The sequence below is a fragment of the Myotis davidii genome, unplaced genomic scaffold (assembly GCF_000327345.1).
Source record: "Myotis davidii unplaced genomic scaffold, ASM32734v1 scaffold1031, whole genome shotgun sequence".
NCBI lineage: Eukaryota > Metazoa > Chordata > Mammalia > Chiroptera > Vespertilionidae > Myotis > Myotis davidii.
This window is the reverse complement of record NW_006283442.1, coordinates 2233331-2255720: the sequence shown is the minus strand read 5'-3', so window position 1 is coordinate 2255720 and position 22390 is coordinate 2233331. Positions and strand designations below refer to the sequence as shown.

At 42.2% G+C, this 22390-nt stretch overlaps 1 protein-coding gene across 1 annotated transcript in view; it reads right to left on the bottom strand.

Annotated features, from left to right (window-relative positions):
• The window catches only part of ATP8A2 (ATPase, aminophospholipid transporter, class I, type 8A, member 2), a 588754-nt gene that overhangs the window by 142241 nt on the left and 424123 nt on the right, over positions 1-22390 (bottom strand). Inside the window, 3 exon segments of the mRNA XM_006753689.2 lie at positions 9503-9610; positions 11158-11214; positions 11988-12049. Coding sequence (XP_006753752.2) covers positions 9503-9610; positions 11158-11214; positions 11988-12049 — 227 coding nt within the window.

The following is a 22390-nucleotide window of genomic DNA, read 5'->3' as shown; positions in this document are numbered from 1 at the left end:
TACTTAAGTCAGATCCATGCTTTATAAATCTTGGTTTACAAACTCTGCATAAAGCAGTTACTAAGCACTGATTAACAGCCCAGTTGTCCCCACATTTTAGGGAAAGTCTGTGTAAGACATGAGACACTTTTATTGCAAGTGGTGAAAATCCAAGTTAGGTAGTCACACCCTGGTTGCAGTGGAGGGACCTGGAGAACCTGGCAGCTGGGTTTCCTACCTGTTAGTCTCACTTCCACTGAATTTAGCTGTGAAGAGTGATTCTGTGTTTCCAAGTATCTGTTGGTGAAAAGCTGTATTGTCCAATGCAGTCACCACCGGCCAGATGTGGCTACTGAGCATTTGAAATAGATCTAATCTGACTTGGGATGTACTGTAAATCTAACATACACATCAAATTTCCAAGATTTAGTAGAAAAAGAATGTAAATTATCTCAATAATAATTTCTTTTAATGTCAGTTACATGTTGAAGTGATAGTATTTTGGAAATGTTAGGCTAAATATGTTAATGAAACTAACGTATCCTGGTTCATTTTACCCGTTTTCTTTTCTTTTCTTTTCTTTTTTTATTGTCTAAAGTTTTACATATGTCTCACTCTCTGACTGGCTTATTTCACTTAGCATAATAAGAGGCCTCTCTTAGAAAAGTTTAGATTTCCTTCCATGCTCTCCAGTTCCATCCATGCTGTTGCAAAAGGTAAAAGTTCCTTCTTTGTTATAGCGGCATAGTATTCCATTGTGTAGATGTACCAGTTTTTTAATCCACTCATCTGCTGATAGGCACTTAAGTTGTTTCCAAATCTTAGCTATTGTAAATTGTGCTTCTATGAACACAGGGGTGTATATATCCTTTCTGATTGGTGTTTCTGGGATATATTCCTAGAAGTGGGATCACTGGGTCAAATGGGAGTTCCATTCTTAACTTTTTGCGCCAACTCCATACTGTCTTCCACAGTGGCTGCACCAGTCTGCATTCCCACTAGCAGTGTACGAGGGTTCCTTTTTCTCCACATCATCACCACATGTCGTTTGTTGATTTGAATGAGACAAAGAAATCATTTTACCTTTTTAATGGTGCCATTGGAAAATTTTAAATTACATGTGTCTCTCATTATATTTCTATTGGATGGTACTATTCAGGGCCATTTGACTCTAAGCCATTTTTAATGGTTGGTGCCGAGAAAGAGGCCTCTCTTAGAAAAGCTTTGATTTCCTTCCACCTCTGTTTCAAACAATGAGTTCTACTCAAGCCTGTCTTGTATTTCTTGTTTGGGGTGGAAGGGAGGGACACACTGGAGCCACAAAAAAGGAGGCAAAGGACCAGGCACTCTAGGTTGGGAGACTCACAGTAGGAGACATTCCCTAATTGCTTTTTCACAATATGACAACAGCCAATTTTACCTTTTGTGTCTGTCATGACTAATTAGGGTTCTTTTCAGAAGTAACAGAAATCTAACTTGAATCTTATGCAAAAAGTTGATGTATGTGTACTTAAAAGTTCAAAGATGCTCTGCTTTGGGCAGAGTGGGATCCAGGAGTGCATTCAATGCTGTCTCTCTCAGTTCAGCTTTCCTCTTGCACTCAGCCCGGCCAGACGCCCTCCCTGTGGTGGTCCCTAGTAGCTCCAGACTGGTATCATCCCTACATCACACACCCAGCAGCAAGAGAGTGTTTTCTTTCCCCTGTTTCTATAAAAAAATCCAAAATGTGTCTCAGTGCTCTGGTGTGGGTCACCATACCCATTCCTGGATCAACAGCTGTGGTCCATGAGGTGAAGATTCTGGGTGACTATTCCTGGGTGTGGGTCCAGATGCAGAGGGGGAGTGGAGGGGTAACTAGCACTGCTTGAATGCATGTTCTGAAAGAGGAGAAGGGATTTAAGGGCTATTACCAGAAAAGGGGAAATGGATGTAGGGCAGGTGACAGATGACAAGATGCCACGGCACCAAGAATGCACAAGGCATCTGCTGCTGCTGGGTGGGGCCAGCCTTCACAGCACACTGGCAAGTTTCTGAACATTTAAATACGCCCTTCTTGCAAGTTCTATCTTTTATCAAAATCAGGTTTCAATAGTTGCCAACCCCCCTGTCTCCCATGAATGAAAGTGCACTTCAGGCATAGACTCAGGTAATCCAGATATCTCTTTCCTATCTTTAGCTAAAGGGATGCCAAACCTGGATGACAGCTGGCTAATCCTGGTTCAAAAAGCATATGTTTGATGTTTTACAACACCGATGGCAACAACAGTAACTGAAATGCTCTCCTACTATAAAATCCTTTCACTATATTTTGGTCATCTTAGTACTGTCAACAATAGCTTTTAAAAAAATACATACTTTTTAAATTGATTTTAGAGAGGAAGGGAAAGGGAGAAAGAGAAACATCAATGATGAGAGAGAATCTACTGGGGATTGAAACTGTGTTCAGGCATGTGCCGTGACTGTGAATTGAACCTTGACCTCCTGGCTCATAGGTTGATACTCAACCTCTGAGCCACACTGGCTGGGCAGCAATAGCTTTATATCATCATTTGCATAGAATAGGAAAACTTTGGCATGTCCTTAATAGTATACTGTGATTCTATTTTCTTCTTTTTCAGTCTAACCAACCCTGGTTGTCTTTTCTTGCATGAATCCTTTATCTGGGGCCTTTTTCCAGGCACCTCTACCTCTTCAATAGAACAAACCTACAGAACTCCAATGTCTCCGGGGAGAGAGCTACAGCTACAGTCACCAGACAAGGCAGATGTCGGAGAAGTAACCGGGCATAGAATCTCAACTCCAGGGCCCCACATACACATTCCCACATGTTTGGAGAAAGGAAAAGTTCAAAACCACATCAAACATACCCTGTGACCACTGGATATAAATATTACAAACAAACAAAATCAGCATTTAATGTGTACTTTAATTTGCTGACAGATATTTAAAAAATTAACATCAGAATGAATGACAAATGCCAACACCACAACAAAACCTTTAACCCAAGAGAAAAACAACTCACAATCAAAGCCGCCTGGCCTCTAATTAGCCCACAGCATCCCTGAAACAAGAAGCCAAAATAAAATAAACTGCCAGCACGGAGAAACTGTTCAGGGGGAAGGGAGAGCAGGAACAAAAAAATTAAGGCTTTCCACAATGTATTGAAAGTGATCATTGTTTGAAGCCTGCTTTACTGGCGTGGGGGTGGCATGGGCAGAAGACTGCTGCTCAAACCTAAAGTATGTAGATGCCTTCTAACTCCACATTTATGTTTTAAATATTCTCTTACACTGCAGGGTAAGTCACTTCAGATATAACTTAACATTTTAAGGAGAATTGACTGACATTTATTCGACATCTGGTTTGCACCAAGCATCACCCTAGGTGATTTCCCCAGCGACCAAGTGTTGGGGTTCATAGCCTGATGGCTAGCAGACTTGGGAAGTCCCAGCCACTCCACCAGGAGCCTGACCAAAGAAGGTTTTATATTTGTGAATATCAAAGAAACACCCAGCATCCACATGGGTGGAGAGTGTTTCCTGGGCACCTGCTCTCAGAAAGCACAGGCAGCATGTGCAGGGGGTGTGGCCTGGCAAACCTGCCTCGGGGTGGACTTCACCGCTGGCTCCCTAAGAGCTTATTAGGTTTGTTTTGCTTTTTGTTTTTCTCTTCCATCTTTCACAGTAGGATTCTGGATTCCCTCCTTGTGGCTGAACAACTCCAGGCACCACATAGCAACTATGTCATACACAAGAGAAGCCCACCTCTTCGATGGATTTCCTTTAGGAGCAAACATGCTTCTTTCTCAGAATACCCAGCGAATGTCTCCTCGTACCTCCTTCGGGGTTTCTGAACCACTCCGTACAGCACGGGGCCGGGGTCACACTCTCCCCGGAGTCTGGGGTGGAAATGACTTCCCTAAGGTGCTGGGCTTCTTGCACAGGAGTGGTATGTGGAGGCAAACTGGGGCCCTTAGGAAAGAGGGAGGGAGGATGGCAGGTGGGCACAAACAACCATGTCCCCACCCCACAGAAAGTTAACCCGAGGACACATCCTCTCCTGGCCCTCAGACAGGCATCTGTCCGGCAGAGACGTTCTGGAACCATAGCGGAGCAAAGACAGCAATAGTTGTGACCGTTACCAGTATGTGTCAGCTTACCTCCTAGAGCACAAGCAACTTGGAAGCAAAATCACTATTTTTTTTTTTTTTTGCATGTGGGAAATGCCTGGACCTGAGTTCGTACTGGGCTGCACAGTCCAGGAGAAGGCAATTGTTCAGGGAAGATTCAAGGATGGCAAACAGCAACCCTCCCTCTATTTGCTTTTAGTCCCTTGGGATTTGCATTGTGTATACACAAGTGTGTATATAAAACTCCAAAGCAAATCCATTCCTGTATTTAGGATTTTAAAAAGCTCGACATATGCCAGAAACTGGTTGGAGCCTGGAGATTGGCACTGCAGACAGAGTTCGCAGTTTGTAGGCTTTGAAGTGAAAGTTTTTCCCTCCTGTTTTACTAGCAATGAAAAGAATTTTAAAGGAAAAGCACCAACGTTGGTGAGGAGTATTTTTCCATGGTGAACGATGTAATGTCTTTCGGTATAATCCTCTATTTAGAAAGCTAGATGCCTTAAAAGCAGTCACTGGCGCTACCAGTCGTGTCTTACATAACCACCGCTCATGAGAAATATGTCGGTTGTGAATGTTTTAAATATACCATGTTCTCCTATAACACCCAGAACTGGCTTACACTGTCATGGAGTAATATGCTAGGTGTTTTAGAGCAGTGGTTCTCAAATTTAAAGTGAAGTATAGCCTGGAGAGTTATTAAAAATCAGAGGTGGGGACTCCACACCCATAGATTCTGATTCAGTGTGTGTGTGTGTGTGTATGTGTGTGTGTGTATGTGTGTGTGTGTATTGTAACTATGTATTTTTTTTTTTTTTGTGGTGGAGGGGAGTTTGTCATTTAACAAGCAACCCAGATGATTCAGATGCAGGAGGTCAATGGAGTTTAAAGAGAAACATCACACCTAGAACCTATAAAAAATTACAATTCCATGGCCAACAAGAATTGGAAGTTTAAATCACAATGTTTCTATTTATAAAAACTTGAAAATAATTGATCACTCCAGGGAAAATGAGTCTGCATGTTATACATTTGCCTCAGGTTATCTTGTTATAGCCTGTAAGGTAATCAGGGCGGGTGATATTATTTTGACTTTGCTGATATCAATGCAGTTTAAATGATTTACTAAAGGTTACAAAACTAGTTGGGGCAGGTCGCTTGAGTTTTAAACAGAGGTCAAATAAGATGGCATCTCCTCAGACACTCCTAAAGTAAAAAGCTCATGAAGAAAATACAAGCATATTCTCTGATCCAGTTTTAAGTCAAGGTCTCCTCATCTCTCTAATTCAAAGCTCTACTTCAGCAGACAACTTTGGACAAAAAGAATTTGTCATTCACCTTCAAGCACTGGCTTTGGGGACCTGATATGGACAAGCTTGTTACCTATGGTTTTGCTATTGGCAGAAAGAAAAACAAATGGTCTTCTATTACAGATAACGATCATCATACATTTTTTCCCCAGCTGAGGACTTTGGTATTATCCCAAGGAGAGACATAACTTGAGTTTTTAATTCACATTAGACCTGGCTTAGGCCTAGAAAAATGGAAAAACAGGGTGTTCCTTAAAATCCCACAAATGTTGCATATTTTTGGGAGAGGAAGTATACAGATGACTTTTTTGATTTCAGCAACTTTCCCTGGGACTTCCTGGCTCCTTGTCTTGTTGGGTTTCACCCACCATACCTTGAGGTGCTTTAGGGAAGATAGAGACTCTGACAGTGGAAAATCACTCTCCTTCTACAGCCTTCCTTCCCTCTGCCCTCAGGGAAAACCTGCCTTCCCCCTCGTGAGAAAAACTCCAAATATAATGAGACAAAGAAATATTTAATCAAATTAGTTTAGGAAACCCCAGCAGAAACAATGCATCTTTTCAACATTTTATGATGTTATGAATAGACAACGTCTGGTGTGTTAGTCTGTCTCCGGCTCCTGGGTGAGAAATGCCCTTTGCCATCAGACACTAGCTTCATTCTAGAGCTCAAAGGAACCATGTTTATTTGCCAAAAACCTGCTCTTTCAAAAACGGTTTATAAAAATAACTAGAAACATTCTTAAAATAATGATCATGATGATGGTGATGATGATAAAGCAGACTTTCCCCCTCCCTCCTAAGCACTCACCAACTGTCTTAGCTCAGCTGCTATCACAAAATATCACAGACTGACTGACTTATCAGTAACAGAGATTTATTTCTCAGGTTACTGGAGGCTGGAAGTCTGATATTAGGGTTCTAGCAAGGGCCCTCTTCCAGGCTGCAGACGTCTCACTTCTCCTTGTATCTTTGCATGGCAGGAAATGTGAGCTAGTCCCTGGTCTCTTCTTGTCAGATCACTAACCCCATTCATGACCTAATTACCTCCAAAGACCCTGCCTCCAAATATATCACCTTCGGGGTGGGACCTCAATATATTTAAGGAACACAAACATGTAGTCCCTAACACAGTGATGGCGAACCTATGACACGCGTGTCAGAGGTGACACGCGAACTCATTTTTTGGGTTGATTTTTCTTTGTTAAATGGCATTTAAATATATACAATAAATATCAAAAATATAAATCTTTGTTTTACTATGGTTGCAAATATCAAAAAATTTCTATATGTGACACGGCACCAGAGTTAAGTTAGGGTTTTTCAAAATGCCGACACGCTGAGCTCAAAAGGTTCGCCATCACTGCCCTAACATCAACCTCGAACCAAAGGGATGAACATGGCTTGGGCATATTTTGAACAGTTCCCCCAAAAAGTCAGTCCTCTTGCTGATTACACCTGGGCCCAGTTCCTCCCGTTGTTTTTTTTTTTTTTGAGGAAGCAGAAAATTAGACTTTAGGCTAGTTTTAGTCAGTCTCCTCCCACTTGATTTTTAAAGTGTTAAAAATGTTTTTTTGCCCTGATTGGTCATGCCTGGGTTGCAGGCTCAAACCCTGGTAGGAGGCATGGAGGAGGCAGCTGATCACATCGATGTTTCTTTCTCTCTCATTGATGTTTTTCTCTCCCTCTTCCTTTCTCTCTCTCTCTAAAAAAAAATCAATTTAAAAATCTTAAACATTTTTTTAAATAATCCTCTATCACTTTTCAAAGAACAAACCATTGGGTGTCAGATACCAAGTGAAATAGTCCTAAAGTTGGCTCTGAGGTTATTTTCTGATACCCTGTCCCCAATCAGAATTCTTCCCAGAGAAAGACTGCAGATAATAAACGGCTCTTTAAACACAGACAGTGGATTACCGACTAAGGAATCCCATGACACGAAGACTACATTAATCATCTCATTCAATGTCTAATGAAAGCCTCACTCTCAGCCAGACGTGTTTGATTTCAAAACATCATTTGTCTCATGAAAACAAACCAACCAGCAAAAAAGTTAAATGACATGGTATAAGTAAAAAATAAAATGTTTTTATACTGAAATGACAGATGATTTAATATACAATTTCTTTGCTTTTGGGTGGTAGAAATAGCTCATTAAATGTCTTCAAAAAGTCTCCAACTATGGAAATTTCACCATTAAGACTAGCCTTCGAACCACTCAGACCAGCATGCAACTTGGATAGTGAAAATGTGGCATGTTAATGACTGTCTGGCAAATGTGGTCCCTACACTTTGAAAGTCAACCTCTTGATGGGAGCGAGAATCAGCAACCAACCTAAGAGTGTGTCTCTGGTTTGGCACTGGGAGCGGCTTTTAAAGGAACTGGCTTTATTAGCCAGTCACATATCAACTGAGTCCATCCTGTCAGCTGTCACCGTCCTCTAATTTAGAAACTATCTACAGCAATCAGCTGTAGTCCCCTTTATTGCCCTGCAAGTAAAATTCCCAAATAAAATATTCGTCAGGCCTCACCCTCCCTTAGAAGGGAGAGAACCCAAAGCAGATATCTAGATACTGACAACTTACAAGTGACTAAGATTGTTGTAAATACTTTCCTTGACTTGCTTTTTGGGGACAGACCATGTTGCATAAAAATATAATTGATTTCCTTAAATGTACACAAAGTGTCTTTGCTGGGAAATGCTCCTTTTGCTATACAACAATCTCCTCGATCCATTCACTGCTCTGTAATTTCCTCTGTCACTTGGATTTGAAAAAGAAAGTGTATGTGTTTGTGTTTGTTCCTTACAGAAAGCAAAGATGCATTAAAAATATAGAAGCCCACTCCAGGGGGAAATGCCTCTGAGCACCCATCCACAAAGGCAGCCACTTGGGCACCTTGTGGTACATCAGCTAATTGATTTACCAATTGAAAGAGACAAGCAATGCAACCTTTGGATTATTTTACAGGAAACAGCTGCTGGACGTGTACCTGGACTGGGGCAGACCCAGGAGTTTTGGTTCATTTCTGCAGAGTAAGTGAGGCAAAGATTATAGCAGCCACGTGTGCCATGTACAGGCCTGCCCCTAAAATATGTATTCCTGAGCCAGGAACACCAGTGGATACAGAAGAAGCCCTTGACCCACAGTCCGTTTCTTCCTACCCGTGGTCCTGTCCTACAGCACAAGCATCCTCATGCAAATGTTTGTGCACACCAGTGTTAACATCCAACGGACTCAGTGCACACCCTCTGAAAATAGCAGCCCCTTGGGCCCAGGAGTGTTCACACTGGCCTGGAACTAGGGATAGAATCAGATAGGCGTGGGAAGTGGGCTTTTGGCTGTTCGGGAAAGAAACTCAAGGTCCTAAGGACCCAGGGAATAGATTAGAAGTAGGAGTGCTGGCTCTGGGCCTGGAGGAGGTTTAGAACCTGGGATTGTCAAGCTTCTCTCCAGACCCTATACTGGGGAATTCTAAGATTCAGTCTGTCATTATTGATGGCTCAATCTCCAACACTGGACAATGAAAAATATAAGGAAATTGTGAAAAAATGGAAACAAGTGTAAAAATCTTCAATCACAGTCTTTTTAGTTCAAGAGATGAACATATTCTGACTAATTAATGGTCTGGTTAATAGAGATATTAGATTTATCTTTCACAGGTGACTAATTATTAACTAACCAGAGTATAAATATACACTTAACATCAAAACAAAAATCGACACATTCATTGGATTATGGTGCAACATCAAATATCCCTAGTTTTCCAAGAGGCATGAATTGTACACATCAGAATTGTGTGTAATTCACAGAGAATTCATTACAGAAACGTGGAAATGCTGGGTAGGTCAGAGGATTTAGGCTGACAATTTTCACAACAGTTAAAATTGCAAATGCCGTTTCTGCGGACCGGACAACCACTTCCCGGTGCTTTGATTTGGTTTGTTTCCCTCCTGATACATTTCTATGGCAAGAGGCACACCAACTCTCCTGAAGTTCATTGTTGTCATGAGACACAGAAAGCCCCCACACAGGAAAGGATCATTTCATGAGACACAGGAAGTCCACTCACAGTTAGTAGCACTGACCTGTCCTTTCATATCTGGAGCAATAGGAATGGTGGGCCAGATGGTTGAGTAGATGCCAAAAAACACCAGCCAGATCAGCATGCTTCCCCAGACAGCCAGGTGACTGAACTGCAGAAGAAAACACATACTCAGGCAGGGCCGCCCCACTGGCACAGGAGAGCCACCTGACTCCACCAGCTGCACAACCTCTGTGTCCAAGCTAGCCTTCCTTATGGGAAGATTCCTACGACTCTGAAGTCATTGGAGAATTCACTCTTCCAATTTCCTTGTCTCCAAATGTTTAACAATGAGTTCAAATGACTAGTGGCTCCAAACTACCCTGAAGACAAAGGTGATTTGGCCACCACAGCTGATCTTCCTCTAGATCCACCCATAGTATTAGAAGGCCCGTCTTATTCCTCACCAGTTGCTCCAATTTGGAGCTATATAAAACAAGGTCTCATTAGTTTAGTAACAGAACACTGAACAGACAAAACAAACAATATGTTTTTATTTACCATTTTGAGGCATTGTTCTTTTCATTTTCCAAATACTGTAACTTTTTAAAAAAATCTGGAATGGATATTACATCTTATGACGCCCCTTTAACCATCTACTGAGTTGTGAATTATTTGTTATTTGTCCTTTTAATATCATGATTCTCAATGGATACATGGAACAGACTGACAGGTATCAGAAATGGGGGGAGGTAGGGGAGTGGATGAAAGAAGGTATAAAAAACACATATATGAAACATAGAACAGACAACAGTGTGTTGATAGCAAGAGGGAAAAGGAGGTGGTGAGGGTAGGTGCAGGAGGGCAAAGGGGGGATAAATGGGAACAGAAAGAGACTGTGCTTGGGGCAGTGGGTGCCTGGTGCAGTATGTAGATCATGTTCTGTTGAGTCACACATTTGAAACCTGTATGATTTTGTGAACCAATAAACACTTCTTACTACCTCCTCCTTTAAAGTCTCAGGCTAAACCACTATCCCCTCTCACCTGGATTAATTTCCATTGTTTCTTAAGAGATTCCCTGTTTTGACATTAATCTCCCACTCATTCCCATTGTCTCAGCACAGAATTAGAAGCCTATTTAAACAGTAGTGGCAGACAATCATGAAACTAATGGCATAATCTCCAAACATTGGAAATAAGTGATGGAATATTGGTAAGACTAATACTCTAATAATGAACAATGATTTTATAGAAGTATACCCCAAGGGATGGAAAATGATTGTAATGTATTTTTAAGTGAAAAAGATGACAAAGCTCTATGTTCTATAATGCATTATCTTTTAAAAACACATAGAACAAAATCTAGAAAGTCATATAGCGAAGTGGTCATATATCTCTTGATGATAAAGTTATAGAAATTAAAAATTCTCCTTTCTGGCCTGTATTTTGTATATATATATTTTTTTTTACAATGTGCATATACATTTGAAATGAGATTACTGTTAATAGCTTAGAGCTTTATTAAGTGCCAAGCAAATGAATCATCAGAAAACTTTGGATTGCAAATTTGCCCTGATAAAGATCAAACCACATTTTTACATGCAAAATAAAATAAGACAGTTGGACATTGCTTACTGTTTTTCCAAGGCTTAAAAAGAGTATCATACCAGGAAAAATATCTAGAGTAAATAGAGAAATAATTCTAGAGAAAACTTACTTTAGTCCAAGCTGTAGTCTCCAAACCAGCTTTCAGACAAACAGTGACAACAACATACTGTGAAGGAAAGAGGCATTTGGGAGACGGTATTATTCTTCATGGGTTAGTTACTTTCCAGGAGGCATCCCAAGTATCCTCTCCGAGGCAATTCCTCCAAGGCAGCTGCACTGGGCAAGTGCTATCTTGGTGCTAATGCTCTAGAGCAGTGGTTCTCAACCTTCCTAATGCTGCAACCCTTTAATACAGTTCCTCATGTTGTGGTGACCCCCAATTTCATTGTTACAAATTGAACATAATTAAAGCATAGTGACTAATCACAAAAAATGTAATTATATATGTGTTTTCCGATGGTCTTAGGTGACCCCTGTGAAAGGGTGGTTTGACCCCCAAAGGGGTCGCGACCCACAGGTTGAGAACCGCTGCCCTGGGGCTAGTTTTAGGGACTACAGACAGATTTACTTCAAGTAAAGCCCTCATTTTAGTGGTTGTCTCCTCACAAGTAATAGTTAATTTTGCTCTTTATTTAACTTGGGAGAAATCACCTTCTTCAGTGTCCCTCCCCCCCGCCCCCCATAGGTAGACCTGGAATGGCCATTTAAAGAATGGGGAAATCTGTTCATCATTGTGCAGAAACCGTGACCCTGCTTAATCTTCACCAGAAAATGAGGTCAGCATTTCACAACCATTCTGAGCTTTAAGGACTCTAAAATATATAGTTTAACGATCTGAAATAAATGATAATGAAAACAGCTTTATATAAAGGGTTTTGAGAAGCAGAGTCCACACCTGGCTCTTTAAGAATGGCTCAGTACACAGAGAAATAAACTTACCGTGTAAACAATATTTCCAACAAATAAATAGTCTGTGGCATGACCGTTGGCCAACGCAGTGTCTGAAAAACAAAGAAGTTACTACTAACCTCCGGAGGACAGCACTACAGTCTATTTTATTCAGAATATAAAAGCAAAACTTTAGAAATATTTGTCAACACATAAAGGAATTTCCAAAATTATGCCTGTGATTCTGAATTATTTTTGTGTATTTTCTCCAAACGAAGCAAACAAAATAGAATTGTCTAATTCATCTCAGCTAGCCTGCTGTGAAAATGGCAGTTTTTGTCCAGAGGGGTCAAAGCCTATGTTAAGATCGGGAATGGTTTCTTTGAATGGCCAATCTCCTTTTATTCTGTTTTATGCTCAAATTCAGACCTGTGGCCTACCGGCCAAGTATATAGGAGCTTTTGTGTTCAAAATTTCAACCCACACATAATTAAGCTCAGGGATTTACCCTTGTGCTTGTTGAAGAATCCTATTAAAGAATTAAAATCTGCTTAGTTTTCTAAAACACAGTAATAATCAAGTGTCGTCACAGGTAGATCTGATAATCCTGGAACCCTAGACCTAGTGCCAGGGCATGCCCTTCTTCATGATTCTAGAGTGGGGAATGTAAGGGTTTTCCTAGGAGGCGGAGGAGGAGGAGGAGGAGGAGAGAGACAATGACCACAAACTTTAAAAGGAATGATCTCAAAGCTTAGGGAGAGGAGGTGGTAAAGAGAGACGAAGCTTAGGTAGGATTTCATTAAAAGGGAAGAAAGAGAGCCCTAGCTGATTTGGCTCAGTGGATAGAGCATTGGCTCATGGACTGAAGGGTGCCGGGTTTAATTCCAGTCAAGGGCACCTACTTCAGTTTCAGGCTCGACTCTGGCCTGATAGGGCCACTTGCAGGAGGCAACCAATCAATGCATTTATCTCACATTCTCTCTCTCTGTCTCTCCCCGTCCCTTCCATTCTCTCTAACAATCAATGGAAAAATATCCTTGAGTGAGGATTAACAAAAATAAATAAATAAATAAATAGGAAGGGAAAATTTCAAAAAAATAAGGGAGAGGCTAAATTAACCAAGAAGGTAACAAGTTGCTGTATTACCAAATAGCTATTCAAAATTGTGGGGTTTACTTTTCGGTAAATGGCCCTAAGATTGTTTTAATAATAAGTGTGACATTTTATTTTTATTTATTTATTTATTTTAATAAGTTTTTATTGATTCAGAGAGAAAGGGAGAGGGAGAGAGAGATAGAAACATCAATGATGATAGAGAATCATTGATTGGCTGCCTCCTGCATGCCCCCTACTGGGGATTGAGCCGCAACCAGGCATATGCCCTTGACTGGAATCGAACCCAGGACCCTTCAGTCTGCAGGCTGACACTTTATCCACTGAGCCAAACCAGCTAGGGCTAAATGTGACATTTTAAAAGCATGCCTCAATAAAGAAACACTTGAGATTAGACAGGGGACCATTTATTTGATTCTAATATAGATTATAGCCTTGAAAGAGATAACAATATTCTTTCTTTATACAACAAATATTTATTTGAAGTCTACTTTATGCCAGGTACTATTATGGGAATGGGGAGACAAGGTCCCTGCCTTCAAGTAGCTCACACTATAGTGAGGGAGCCAGAACATAAACACAAATACATGTGCAATAAAATGTCAGGTGTAATCTATAGATATAAAAGCCTAAGTGACTGAATGACTGAACGACCGAACGACCAGTTGGCTGGTTGCTATGATGTGCACTGACCTACAGGAGGCAGATGCTCAATGCAGGAGCTGCCCCCTGGTGGTCAGTGAACTTCCACAGCCAATCTCCCACAGCCAGCCAACATCCCTCTGTCCCTCCCCCCGGCTGGCTGACCCCTCCCACCCCGCCCCCGGTCGGCCCCAATAACTGGCTAGTCCAAGGGACCCCACCCATGCATGGTACACCAGGCCTCTAGTAAGTTCTATAAAGAAATATAAGGTAGGATAATGGAACAGAGCATGACAGAGGCTGCTCTTTTAGATAGGGAGTTCAGGAAAAATCTTTTTGAGAAGGTAACATTTGAGCAGATCTGAGCAGTATGAAGGGGTGAGTTAAATGAATATCTAAGGGGAGAGCATTCCAAGCAGAGAGAAATTGCCAACAGTCTGAATATAGACACACAGATGAGCTCAAAGACCATCACAAAGACCAGTTTGGCTGGTGAAACTCGGAAATACTTAGACAGAAGGGTCAAATTAACGTAGGCCATTGCAAGGAGTTGGGGTTTTACCATATTGTTAAATAGAGGCCTGGTACATGAATTCGCGCATGGGTGGGGTCTCCAGGGGAGTGGGGGTGAGGCTGGGCAGTGGGATGCCCTTGCTGGCCTGGGATCTGGATCCATCCCACTGACATTCACACGGGTTGCCGGGAGCCACCTGGCAGCTGCTTTTATATCCTTTCTTTCTTGTGGCGCATCTAGGGAGGGGAAGCGGGCCACAGTACTTGGGGCCGACTTCCAGGAGGCCAGCAGTTCTGTCAGAATCATGCCAGCAGCGCTGGTCCATTGGTGCCTGGCCTGTTCTCTGGATATTGGACCTGCAGGACTACTGAGGGAGTGAGTGGCTGCCACTGGGCTGGTAGGCTGCTGGGACGGGTTGGTTAGCTGAGCGGCGCTCCTGCTGTGGGAGCTCACTAACCACCAGGAGGCAGCTCCTGCATTGAGTGTCTGGCCCCTGGTGGTCAATGCATGTCATAACGACCGGTTGTTCTGGTCATTTGGTTGTAAAGGTCTCTTAGGCTTTTATATATAAAGACTAGTGGCCTGGTGCATAAAATTGGCGCATGGGGGGGTTCCCTCAGCATCTTACACCCTCTCCAATCGGGGACCCTTTGGGGGATGTCTGATTGCCGACCCACAGGGATCAGGCCTAAACCGGCAGTCTGACATCCCTCTTGCAATCTGGGACTGCTGGCTCCTAATCGCTCACCTGCATGCCTGCCTGATCACCCCTAACTGCCTCTGCCTGCCTGCCTGATTGACCCTAACCCCTCTGCCTGCTTGCCTGATCACCCCTAACCTTTCTGTCTACCTGCCTGATCCCCCCTAACTGCCCTCCCCTGCCAGCCTGATCTCATCCCCAACTGCCCTCCCCTGCCGCCCTGGTTGCCCCCAAATACCCTCCCCTGATGGCCTGATCTCAATAATAACTACTCTCCCCTGCCTGCCTGACTGCTCCCAACTGCCCTCTCCTGCAGGCCTGATCTTGCCCCCAACTGCCCTCTCTGCCTCGGCCCCCACCATCATGGTTTTGTCTGGAAGGAAGTTGGACATCTGGAAGATGGCCGCTTGACCCGATCTAATTAGCATATTACCCTTTTATTAGTATAGATAGATTATATAGGATAGCATTGCTTAAATAGGGGGAGGAAGAAAGCCTTTTTCAGCAGGCGGAGATGCTCTTGGCCGACAAAAATACATAATCCCTATATCTGGACTGATAGCCAGCCATATGAACTATATTGCCAAACAGGTCATTAAAAAATTGAACTGCTTTCTTACACCTTACATCAAACAGTTGTTGCCATTAAAATCCCTCCTCAGCCCCCACCTTAGGTTCTGCCTTCACAGTTCACCCAGATTAGGTTCTGATTGGTCGGTTTCTATGCCAGTCAGAGTCAAAAGCTACACCTCCTAGGCAGCCATTGGCTCCTCACAGTTCACCCAGATTTGGTTCTGATTGGTTGATTTCTATGCCAGTCAGCGTCAAAAGCTCCGCCTCTGAGGCAGCCATTGGCTCCTTGCACTTCTCCCAGATTCGGTTATGATTGGTCGGTTTCTATGCCAGTCAGCATCTCTGGGCCTATCTCTGGGCCTGATCAGAGAGGTGGGGCTGATCAGCAGCCCCTGCTGTGGCCCGGAGAGAAACAGAGTTGCAGCTGCTGACAAAACCCAGAGAGAAAGAGAGGGGCAATGGCTGATCAAAAGCTGCCATGGGTCAGACCCTGCCTCTCTCCGGGCCTGATCCTCAGCCCCCTCGGCAGTCAGTGCTGGGTCCCCCCACCCGCAGCAACCCAGCACTGACTGTAGGACTGACTTCTGGTCGGTTGAGTCTTTGGTTGTTACGGACCCTGGGTTTTTATATATTAGGATTGTGATAGGAAATCACTGGAGGATTCTGAGCAGGGAGTAAACTGGTATGAGTGATGCTTTTAAAGAAATAGTCTAGCTTTTATGGGAGAACAGATCTTGGACTACCCAAACTGGAGTAACACTAAGTGCAATGCTGGTATGGGAATGATTATAGCAATCTTCCCAGGAGGGTGGCACTGGTGGTGTCCAATATGGTAGCCACTGGCTGCTATAGTTGTTTATATTTCAATTAATTTAAAAATCCCTCAATGCTTGGTGGTCTTCAGAAGGGGTAAACTCTGATTACCAACAGGACTGATGGCTCACTTAGGAGGAGAAAGCCTCCATGGAGACCCTTAAGACTCCTGAACACTTTGTGGGCAGTTCGGCATGGGCAGGAGGAACATGTGGGGAAACCAAAGGATCCTTCCCAAATGTAGCTTCTAAAGTTTTATTATGCATTCATTTCTACTTGTCATGATAGCAAAGTGCTACTGGCATTAAATAAAATGTTGACCTTGAGGTCATTTAAATACACTTAAACTAACTGTAATAAAGACAGAATTAACCTAACCTTTTAGTTCATTTCAGAAGGATAACTCACCATCACATTTTAGTATTCCGCTTAGGAAAGAGTATCTCCTGTCCCAGACAAACTAATATCATCTGGAAATAATTTATTCCTTGGAGGAGGAACTCCTAAAACAACTTGAGGTTCGGGACATGCCAAGCACTTCTGAAAAGATGCATCTTCTAAACAAGTCACAAGTTACCACTCTGTACACCCTGGCTCAGAAAATCCCACAGAATGGATTGCTCTCTTACAGGTTATATTTCAAATGTTTTAGAGGCAAATCCCTGTGGGTATCATTCCTTGTTAAAACTTGCCAATAGCATATCCCTGAAGGAGAGATCAGAAGTCCTATGAAACCATTTGTGGATGAATGCATTAATGAGCTATAGCTTGCTGGTAACCCCAGGCTGGAAAAGCCTGCTTTGATTGTCCAGGTTTACTCCTAAAGGTTGTTTCTGCCAAATTATTTCTTCCCACTTTGCTTAGTGTTAACAGTACTGTGGTGATTCCAACACTCTAGTCAGGAAAGTATCTTTCCTATAGTTTAGCTGTTTTAATTTTAGTCAGATATTAAAAATTCCCATGATGTTTTTTGATAGAGGAAAAAGAACCCCCAAACCAAGGTCAGTAGTTAGGTTCCCCAAGCCAGCCTTCCAAACATCATTCCACCCCACCTATGTAAATGTAGTAAGAACATTACTTCAGACAAAGCAGCATGGGATGGGATAGATGGATATTTGGGAGGAGGTGGGCAGTGAGAAGGGAAAGGACAATTCTGGCGAAAAAAGGGACTCAGCCTGCATAGAGGTCTGGAGGGGGCTCCAGCCTGACTCCATCCTGCCCCAATGGGATGGTGAGCAGCCGAGGTGGGGGTGGGGCTGAGGTACTAGGTGCCAGGTGTTGAGGTCAGCAGGTGCCAAGCCCTGCAAGACTCTAAGAAGTTCCCTATAAAAGAGATCCACCAAAAGTGCATGTGGAGAGCTGTGATCTCACCAAACCTTTGTTTCCTTATGTTAACCAGCCTGACCGAACCCATCATTAGCACACAAAGGCTACCAGCAAGAGGAGGGGCAAGAAGGAGTAACTAACTGCCTGTTGCATCAAGAACAGTTGGCATTTAACTGAACAATCTGAGATGTCAGTCTTTTGCAAATCCAGGATCAGATTCACCCCTTTGAAGGTGAAAAGAGAGAGGAGGGCGTTGCCTACAGCCAGTGTGTGTCTTAGAGGCCCAGGTAATGCTAGGCTTCAGGATCCACTGACCCACAGCAGTGGTTAAGCCGGTTCTCCCAGGCTGATATTATTTGCAGAATCTGGTTGGATCCAACATAATGTAGGATTAGCCAAATGAGGTTTAGAAACACAGTCACTGACACAGACTATTGTGGACAATTGGGACAAAACCACATAGCCCTCCACATTAGCAGTGGCAGCTCAAAATGCTGCATGCAAAAACCTCTTTGAAAATAACTGCAGGAAAACCCAGGGTTTGTAAGAAAAGTATGTCTCATTTTCCTAACAGACAGAATGATCAAGGAACTTACTTCAGAATATTCCAAAGGGCTAGGCTGATGACATTTATAAAGATGCCATTTCAATTAAATGCTCATTAAAAACATTACCTCATTACCCAGCTAAACCACAAAAGTCTACTCAGAAACGGTTTTGACAAAAAGCAAAATTTGAAGACGTTATAGCATAGCACAGTACAGTCAGAGAGGATCGGATTTAATAATCAGGAAAACAGATGGGGTGGATTTATAGGTGTATTTTGAATGTAGTAAGAACCCATGGAGCACATGAACTAACCACCACAGGAAGCTCGAGCACATGTGACTCAGTGGGGAGAATTAAGGTGGAGGTGGCACCATTCCGTTGACATCGAGGCATGTGCCAAGAATTTGGGTTGGAGAGCAGATGCCCAGCATCTCCCGCTTTCCCTCTCCTGCCCTTTTGCTTAGAGATCTTTCAGAAGCACTTGTTCAGAGCAGCCCCAATTCCTGAATATTATCAGGAATTATTTCTCAACCTCACTTCTGGGCCCTTTTAAGATTCCAGAGGTTCAGAGGAGGTACAATGCCAACCAGCTACTCTTAGATTAATCTCAACAGTGAAAATGTATTCCAAGTTTCACATAACAAATTTACAAACTTTTAGAACCCATTCTGTTCAAATGCTTGTACTGCCTGAACAATAACTGAAATGAGGTTTTCTGCTTCCAACACTATGTTTTCATGAAGAGAAAATTTATTTTTTCCTTTCTCTATAAAGAGTAGTAAAAAATATTGGAAAGAGTCTATAAAAGGTAGAGTTTATTCAAGTGTTAGTGATTATAATTACATTTATAACCAACGTTGGGTTAAGTTCCTGGTTATATAAGCCTTTTGCTAGATTTTCTCTTCTCTATGGCTATTTCTGATGAATATGAAACTCAAATTTCAATATTTTTCTTTTTTCACTTGTTTACTAAAAATAGATTTTTAAAAGGAAGTAAAGAGGATGGAAAGTACACTCAATTGCCAATGTTAAACAGCCACTTTATGAGGCCATAGACTCTTTGCTTATGCTCGGGTGCCCAGCTAAATAACATTCCCCAGTCCCTGGTACCCAGTTGGAGCCCTGAAACTACTTGTTGCCACTCAGACATGAGCAGAAGTGATGGCCCACTTCTTGCCAGAGATGGTTAAGAACAAGCTATGCTGCTCCTGATTGTCTCCCTTACAGTGTTAAGGCTGAGGGTAAACTCAGGGGACATGCACTAAATGGAGTCCCATTGTATTGAATTGGACCCAGTTTTATTTTACTCAGGCTCAGTAAGACACGCACACATGAAATGAGTGTCAAGAGGAAAAAATTTATACTTATACTTACAGATCCCCAGAAACAGGAGGCACAGGACCCCATGCAGGGCTACATGTAGAAGCACCAGGATTGGTCAAGGAGGCAGAGGGGAGAGCATGGCCCAGAGCCGTTATTACAGTTTTCAAGGAAGGAAATGGGCAGGGCAGGGTAGGTACGCTGTTAGCCTAGGATTAAATAGTTTAATAATTTCCTCAGGCACTGGGTTTAAGACAGTCCATAGTTGTCTGGTTCCTGGCCCCAGGGTTTAGGTCAGGAGGATATTGACTTGGTGTGTGGGAGTTTGATAAAGGAGATGGTGGGGGTGTGGGTTCTAGGCTGGTTGCTTTGATCTTGCAAGGAAGTAATTTGCTCTCTCTAGGAATTTGTTAACCCTGGAAGGGATAGTCTCTTCAGGATCAAGGCTCCTAATGTCAGAGCATCAAAAATACAGAAAATATGGTAACTACACCTATGAACAATGCAGTCCTCCATTTGGTAGTGACATAAGTAAGAAGTAAGCCTTTACTGGGTAAGCCCCTGGGATTTGGGATTGTTTGTTGTAGCAGCTATTCCCACCCTGGCTAACACACCTTGATTCAACTTCCTGATAAAGTTATAAAGGTCAAATCTGGGTACTCTGGCTCACACTTCTTATAACATTACACTAAATCCAACTCTTTAAAATACATGTAATGTAGAGTTTATTAAAAGAGACACTGAAACCTAAGAAATATTTAACAGAATGGAAATAATGGCCCTTCCAACCAAACTGTGTTTCCAAACAGCAGTGCTATAGATGTGTGGGCAGGACATCTCCAGAGCTGTATCTACCAGTCCACTGTGTTTAAAGCACGTCAAAACAGAAAAAAAATGTATTTTGAATTTGGAAACCTGGTCTTATTTTAAGTGTATTGTACTAGTTATTTAGATTTATAAGCTGTAGTTTCATTTGTATAAATCGAAAAGCTCCTAGAGTGTCCTGTCTTTCTAGTTTTTAGTGAGCAAGTTCCACTCACTCACTTATATGCTGCAGGATTTTATGAGCGTCCCCTGCACTGCCCTGGCCTCTCAAGGTTTTCCAGATGGCAGAGGCCACGTGGAGCTACTATTCCCCGCCCCCCCCTCCATTTAGCATTTAATGTTCATCTCTGGATCTTTATTTTAGATCTTTTAAAATCTGTACACGGTACGGTCAGTGACTTAAAGGGGAACAAAATGTCAATTTATGGTTTCATGTACCTGACTTTAAAATATAGTATTTTGGTAAACTTTGTGACTGCAACGGCCTACTCTTTTGAAGGGTTTAGAACATATTACAATTGGGTAGATTAGGGAAGATTCATTAATGTGATATTGAATTCTTCCAACTTTACCTCCAAAGCAGCCCTTTAGTCCCTCTACTTCTCTCCACTGCCGTTGTCACTACAGTAGACCAGGCAGCAGCCAGCCTGGACTCAAACAATCATCCTCCCAGTGTGGTTATATTAAAATAAATCAGAAATATGGCTCTCTGCTCATCAGTGGCTTCCATTAAACTTATAATACAAAGACTCACAAATCCCCCAAAGCCTGGGAGGTCTGATGTCCTTGTCTCCATCATTGTCATCCCAAGGCAATCTGAATGTCACACTGTGTTCCCCACCACCATCCACATATGCCTTCTGCACTTGAAATCACTCTCAACCAGGCTATCCCACATCCCTTTTCTCTCTACCCTTTACCTGACACACTGATGCTCATCCTTTAACTCTGCTGTCACATCCTCCAGGAAGAAAGCCTTAAAACTCAATGGGACCAGGTTAGCTTTCCTTGGCATACATACATTTGACCTTGACCTTTTTACTTTTGCAATACTTCTCATTGTGCAAGCTTGCCTTCTGTAGGTGTTAAGTTCCATAAGGGCAGGGAATGTGCCTGTTATACACGTGACTGTATGCCCAGAAACCGGTACTGGCCTGGCATAAAGAACATAATCATTGTCCTTTTCTTTATAATGAGTGAATGCTGAGTTTAAGAAGGTGCAACCTCAGAGAACAATGGTGGCCTTGCTCAAATTGTGCTTAATGTAAAACAATGCAAACCATCAGGGTTTACATGATATAAAATAGCCAAGTGTATAGTAACAGGTTTAGGTCATAAACAGTTCAAGCTAAAATGACCCAATAATGCCACAGAAAGAAGTACACTATGTTTCATTTTATGCACGTGCATTATTTCAGTTTATAAAACATGCCTAATCTTCCAGTAGCATATTTACTAAAAAGTATAAAATTCTTCCAAAATGTTGAGAAACCTTGTTGCTTAATTAGTGCCAATATAGTAAGTACCCATATGGTATTTTTTCGTCTGGAAGTGGGTGGGAATGGTTCTAAGGGTATGGACTGTGAGCAATCCAGAACACATATTTTTGAAAAAATTTTCTGCTAGTAAGTATTCAGTAGTCTCTTTCCGATCACCTCCTTCTTACATTTCATCAAGAAAAATTGGAAAATTTCCTTTTTTAAAAATGAAAACTGATTTTACATTCTTTTGCCAATAACCACATTCCTCTTCAAGGAGGGTTGCTCAAATATGCAGATGGAATACACCAATGGAAAACCTAAGTGTGGCCTGAAACCAAGGCTCCTGATGAATTTCGGTGCCTATGAAGGTGACTTGTCTGGTTTTAAACTATATTCACTGTTCAGATCAAAGGGTGGGAGCTGCAGGCAGGCCATGGGAGTAACCGTAAAGTTGTGATGGTTGGAAGAAATCTGATTTACTGAATTGCTTGAGTGGAAAAATTTATTTTGAAACTTGAAATGAATCATCACAAACTCCATCAGGAAAGGAGTGCTTTGTAAAGTCTATCCAAAACCATGCAAAAATAAGCAAAGCAAA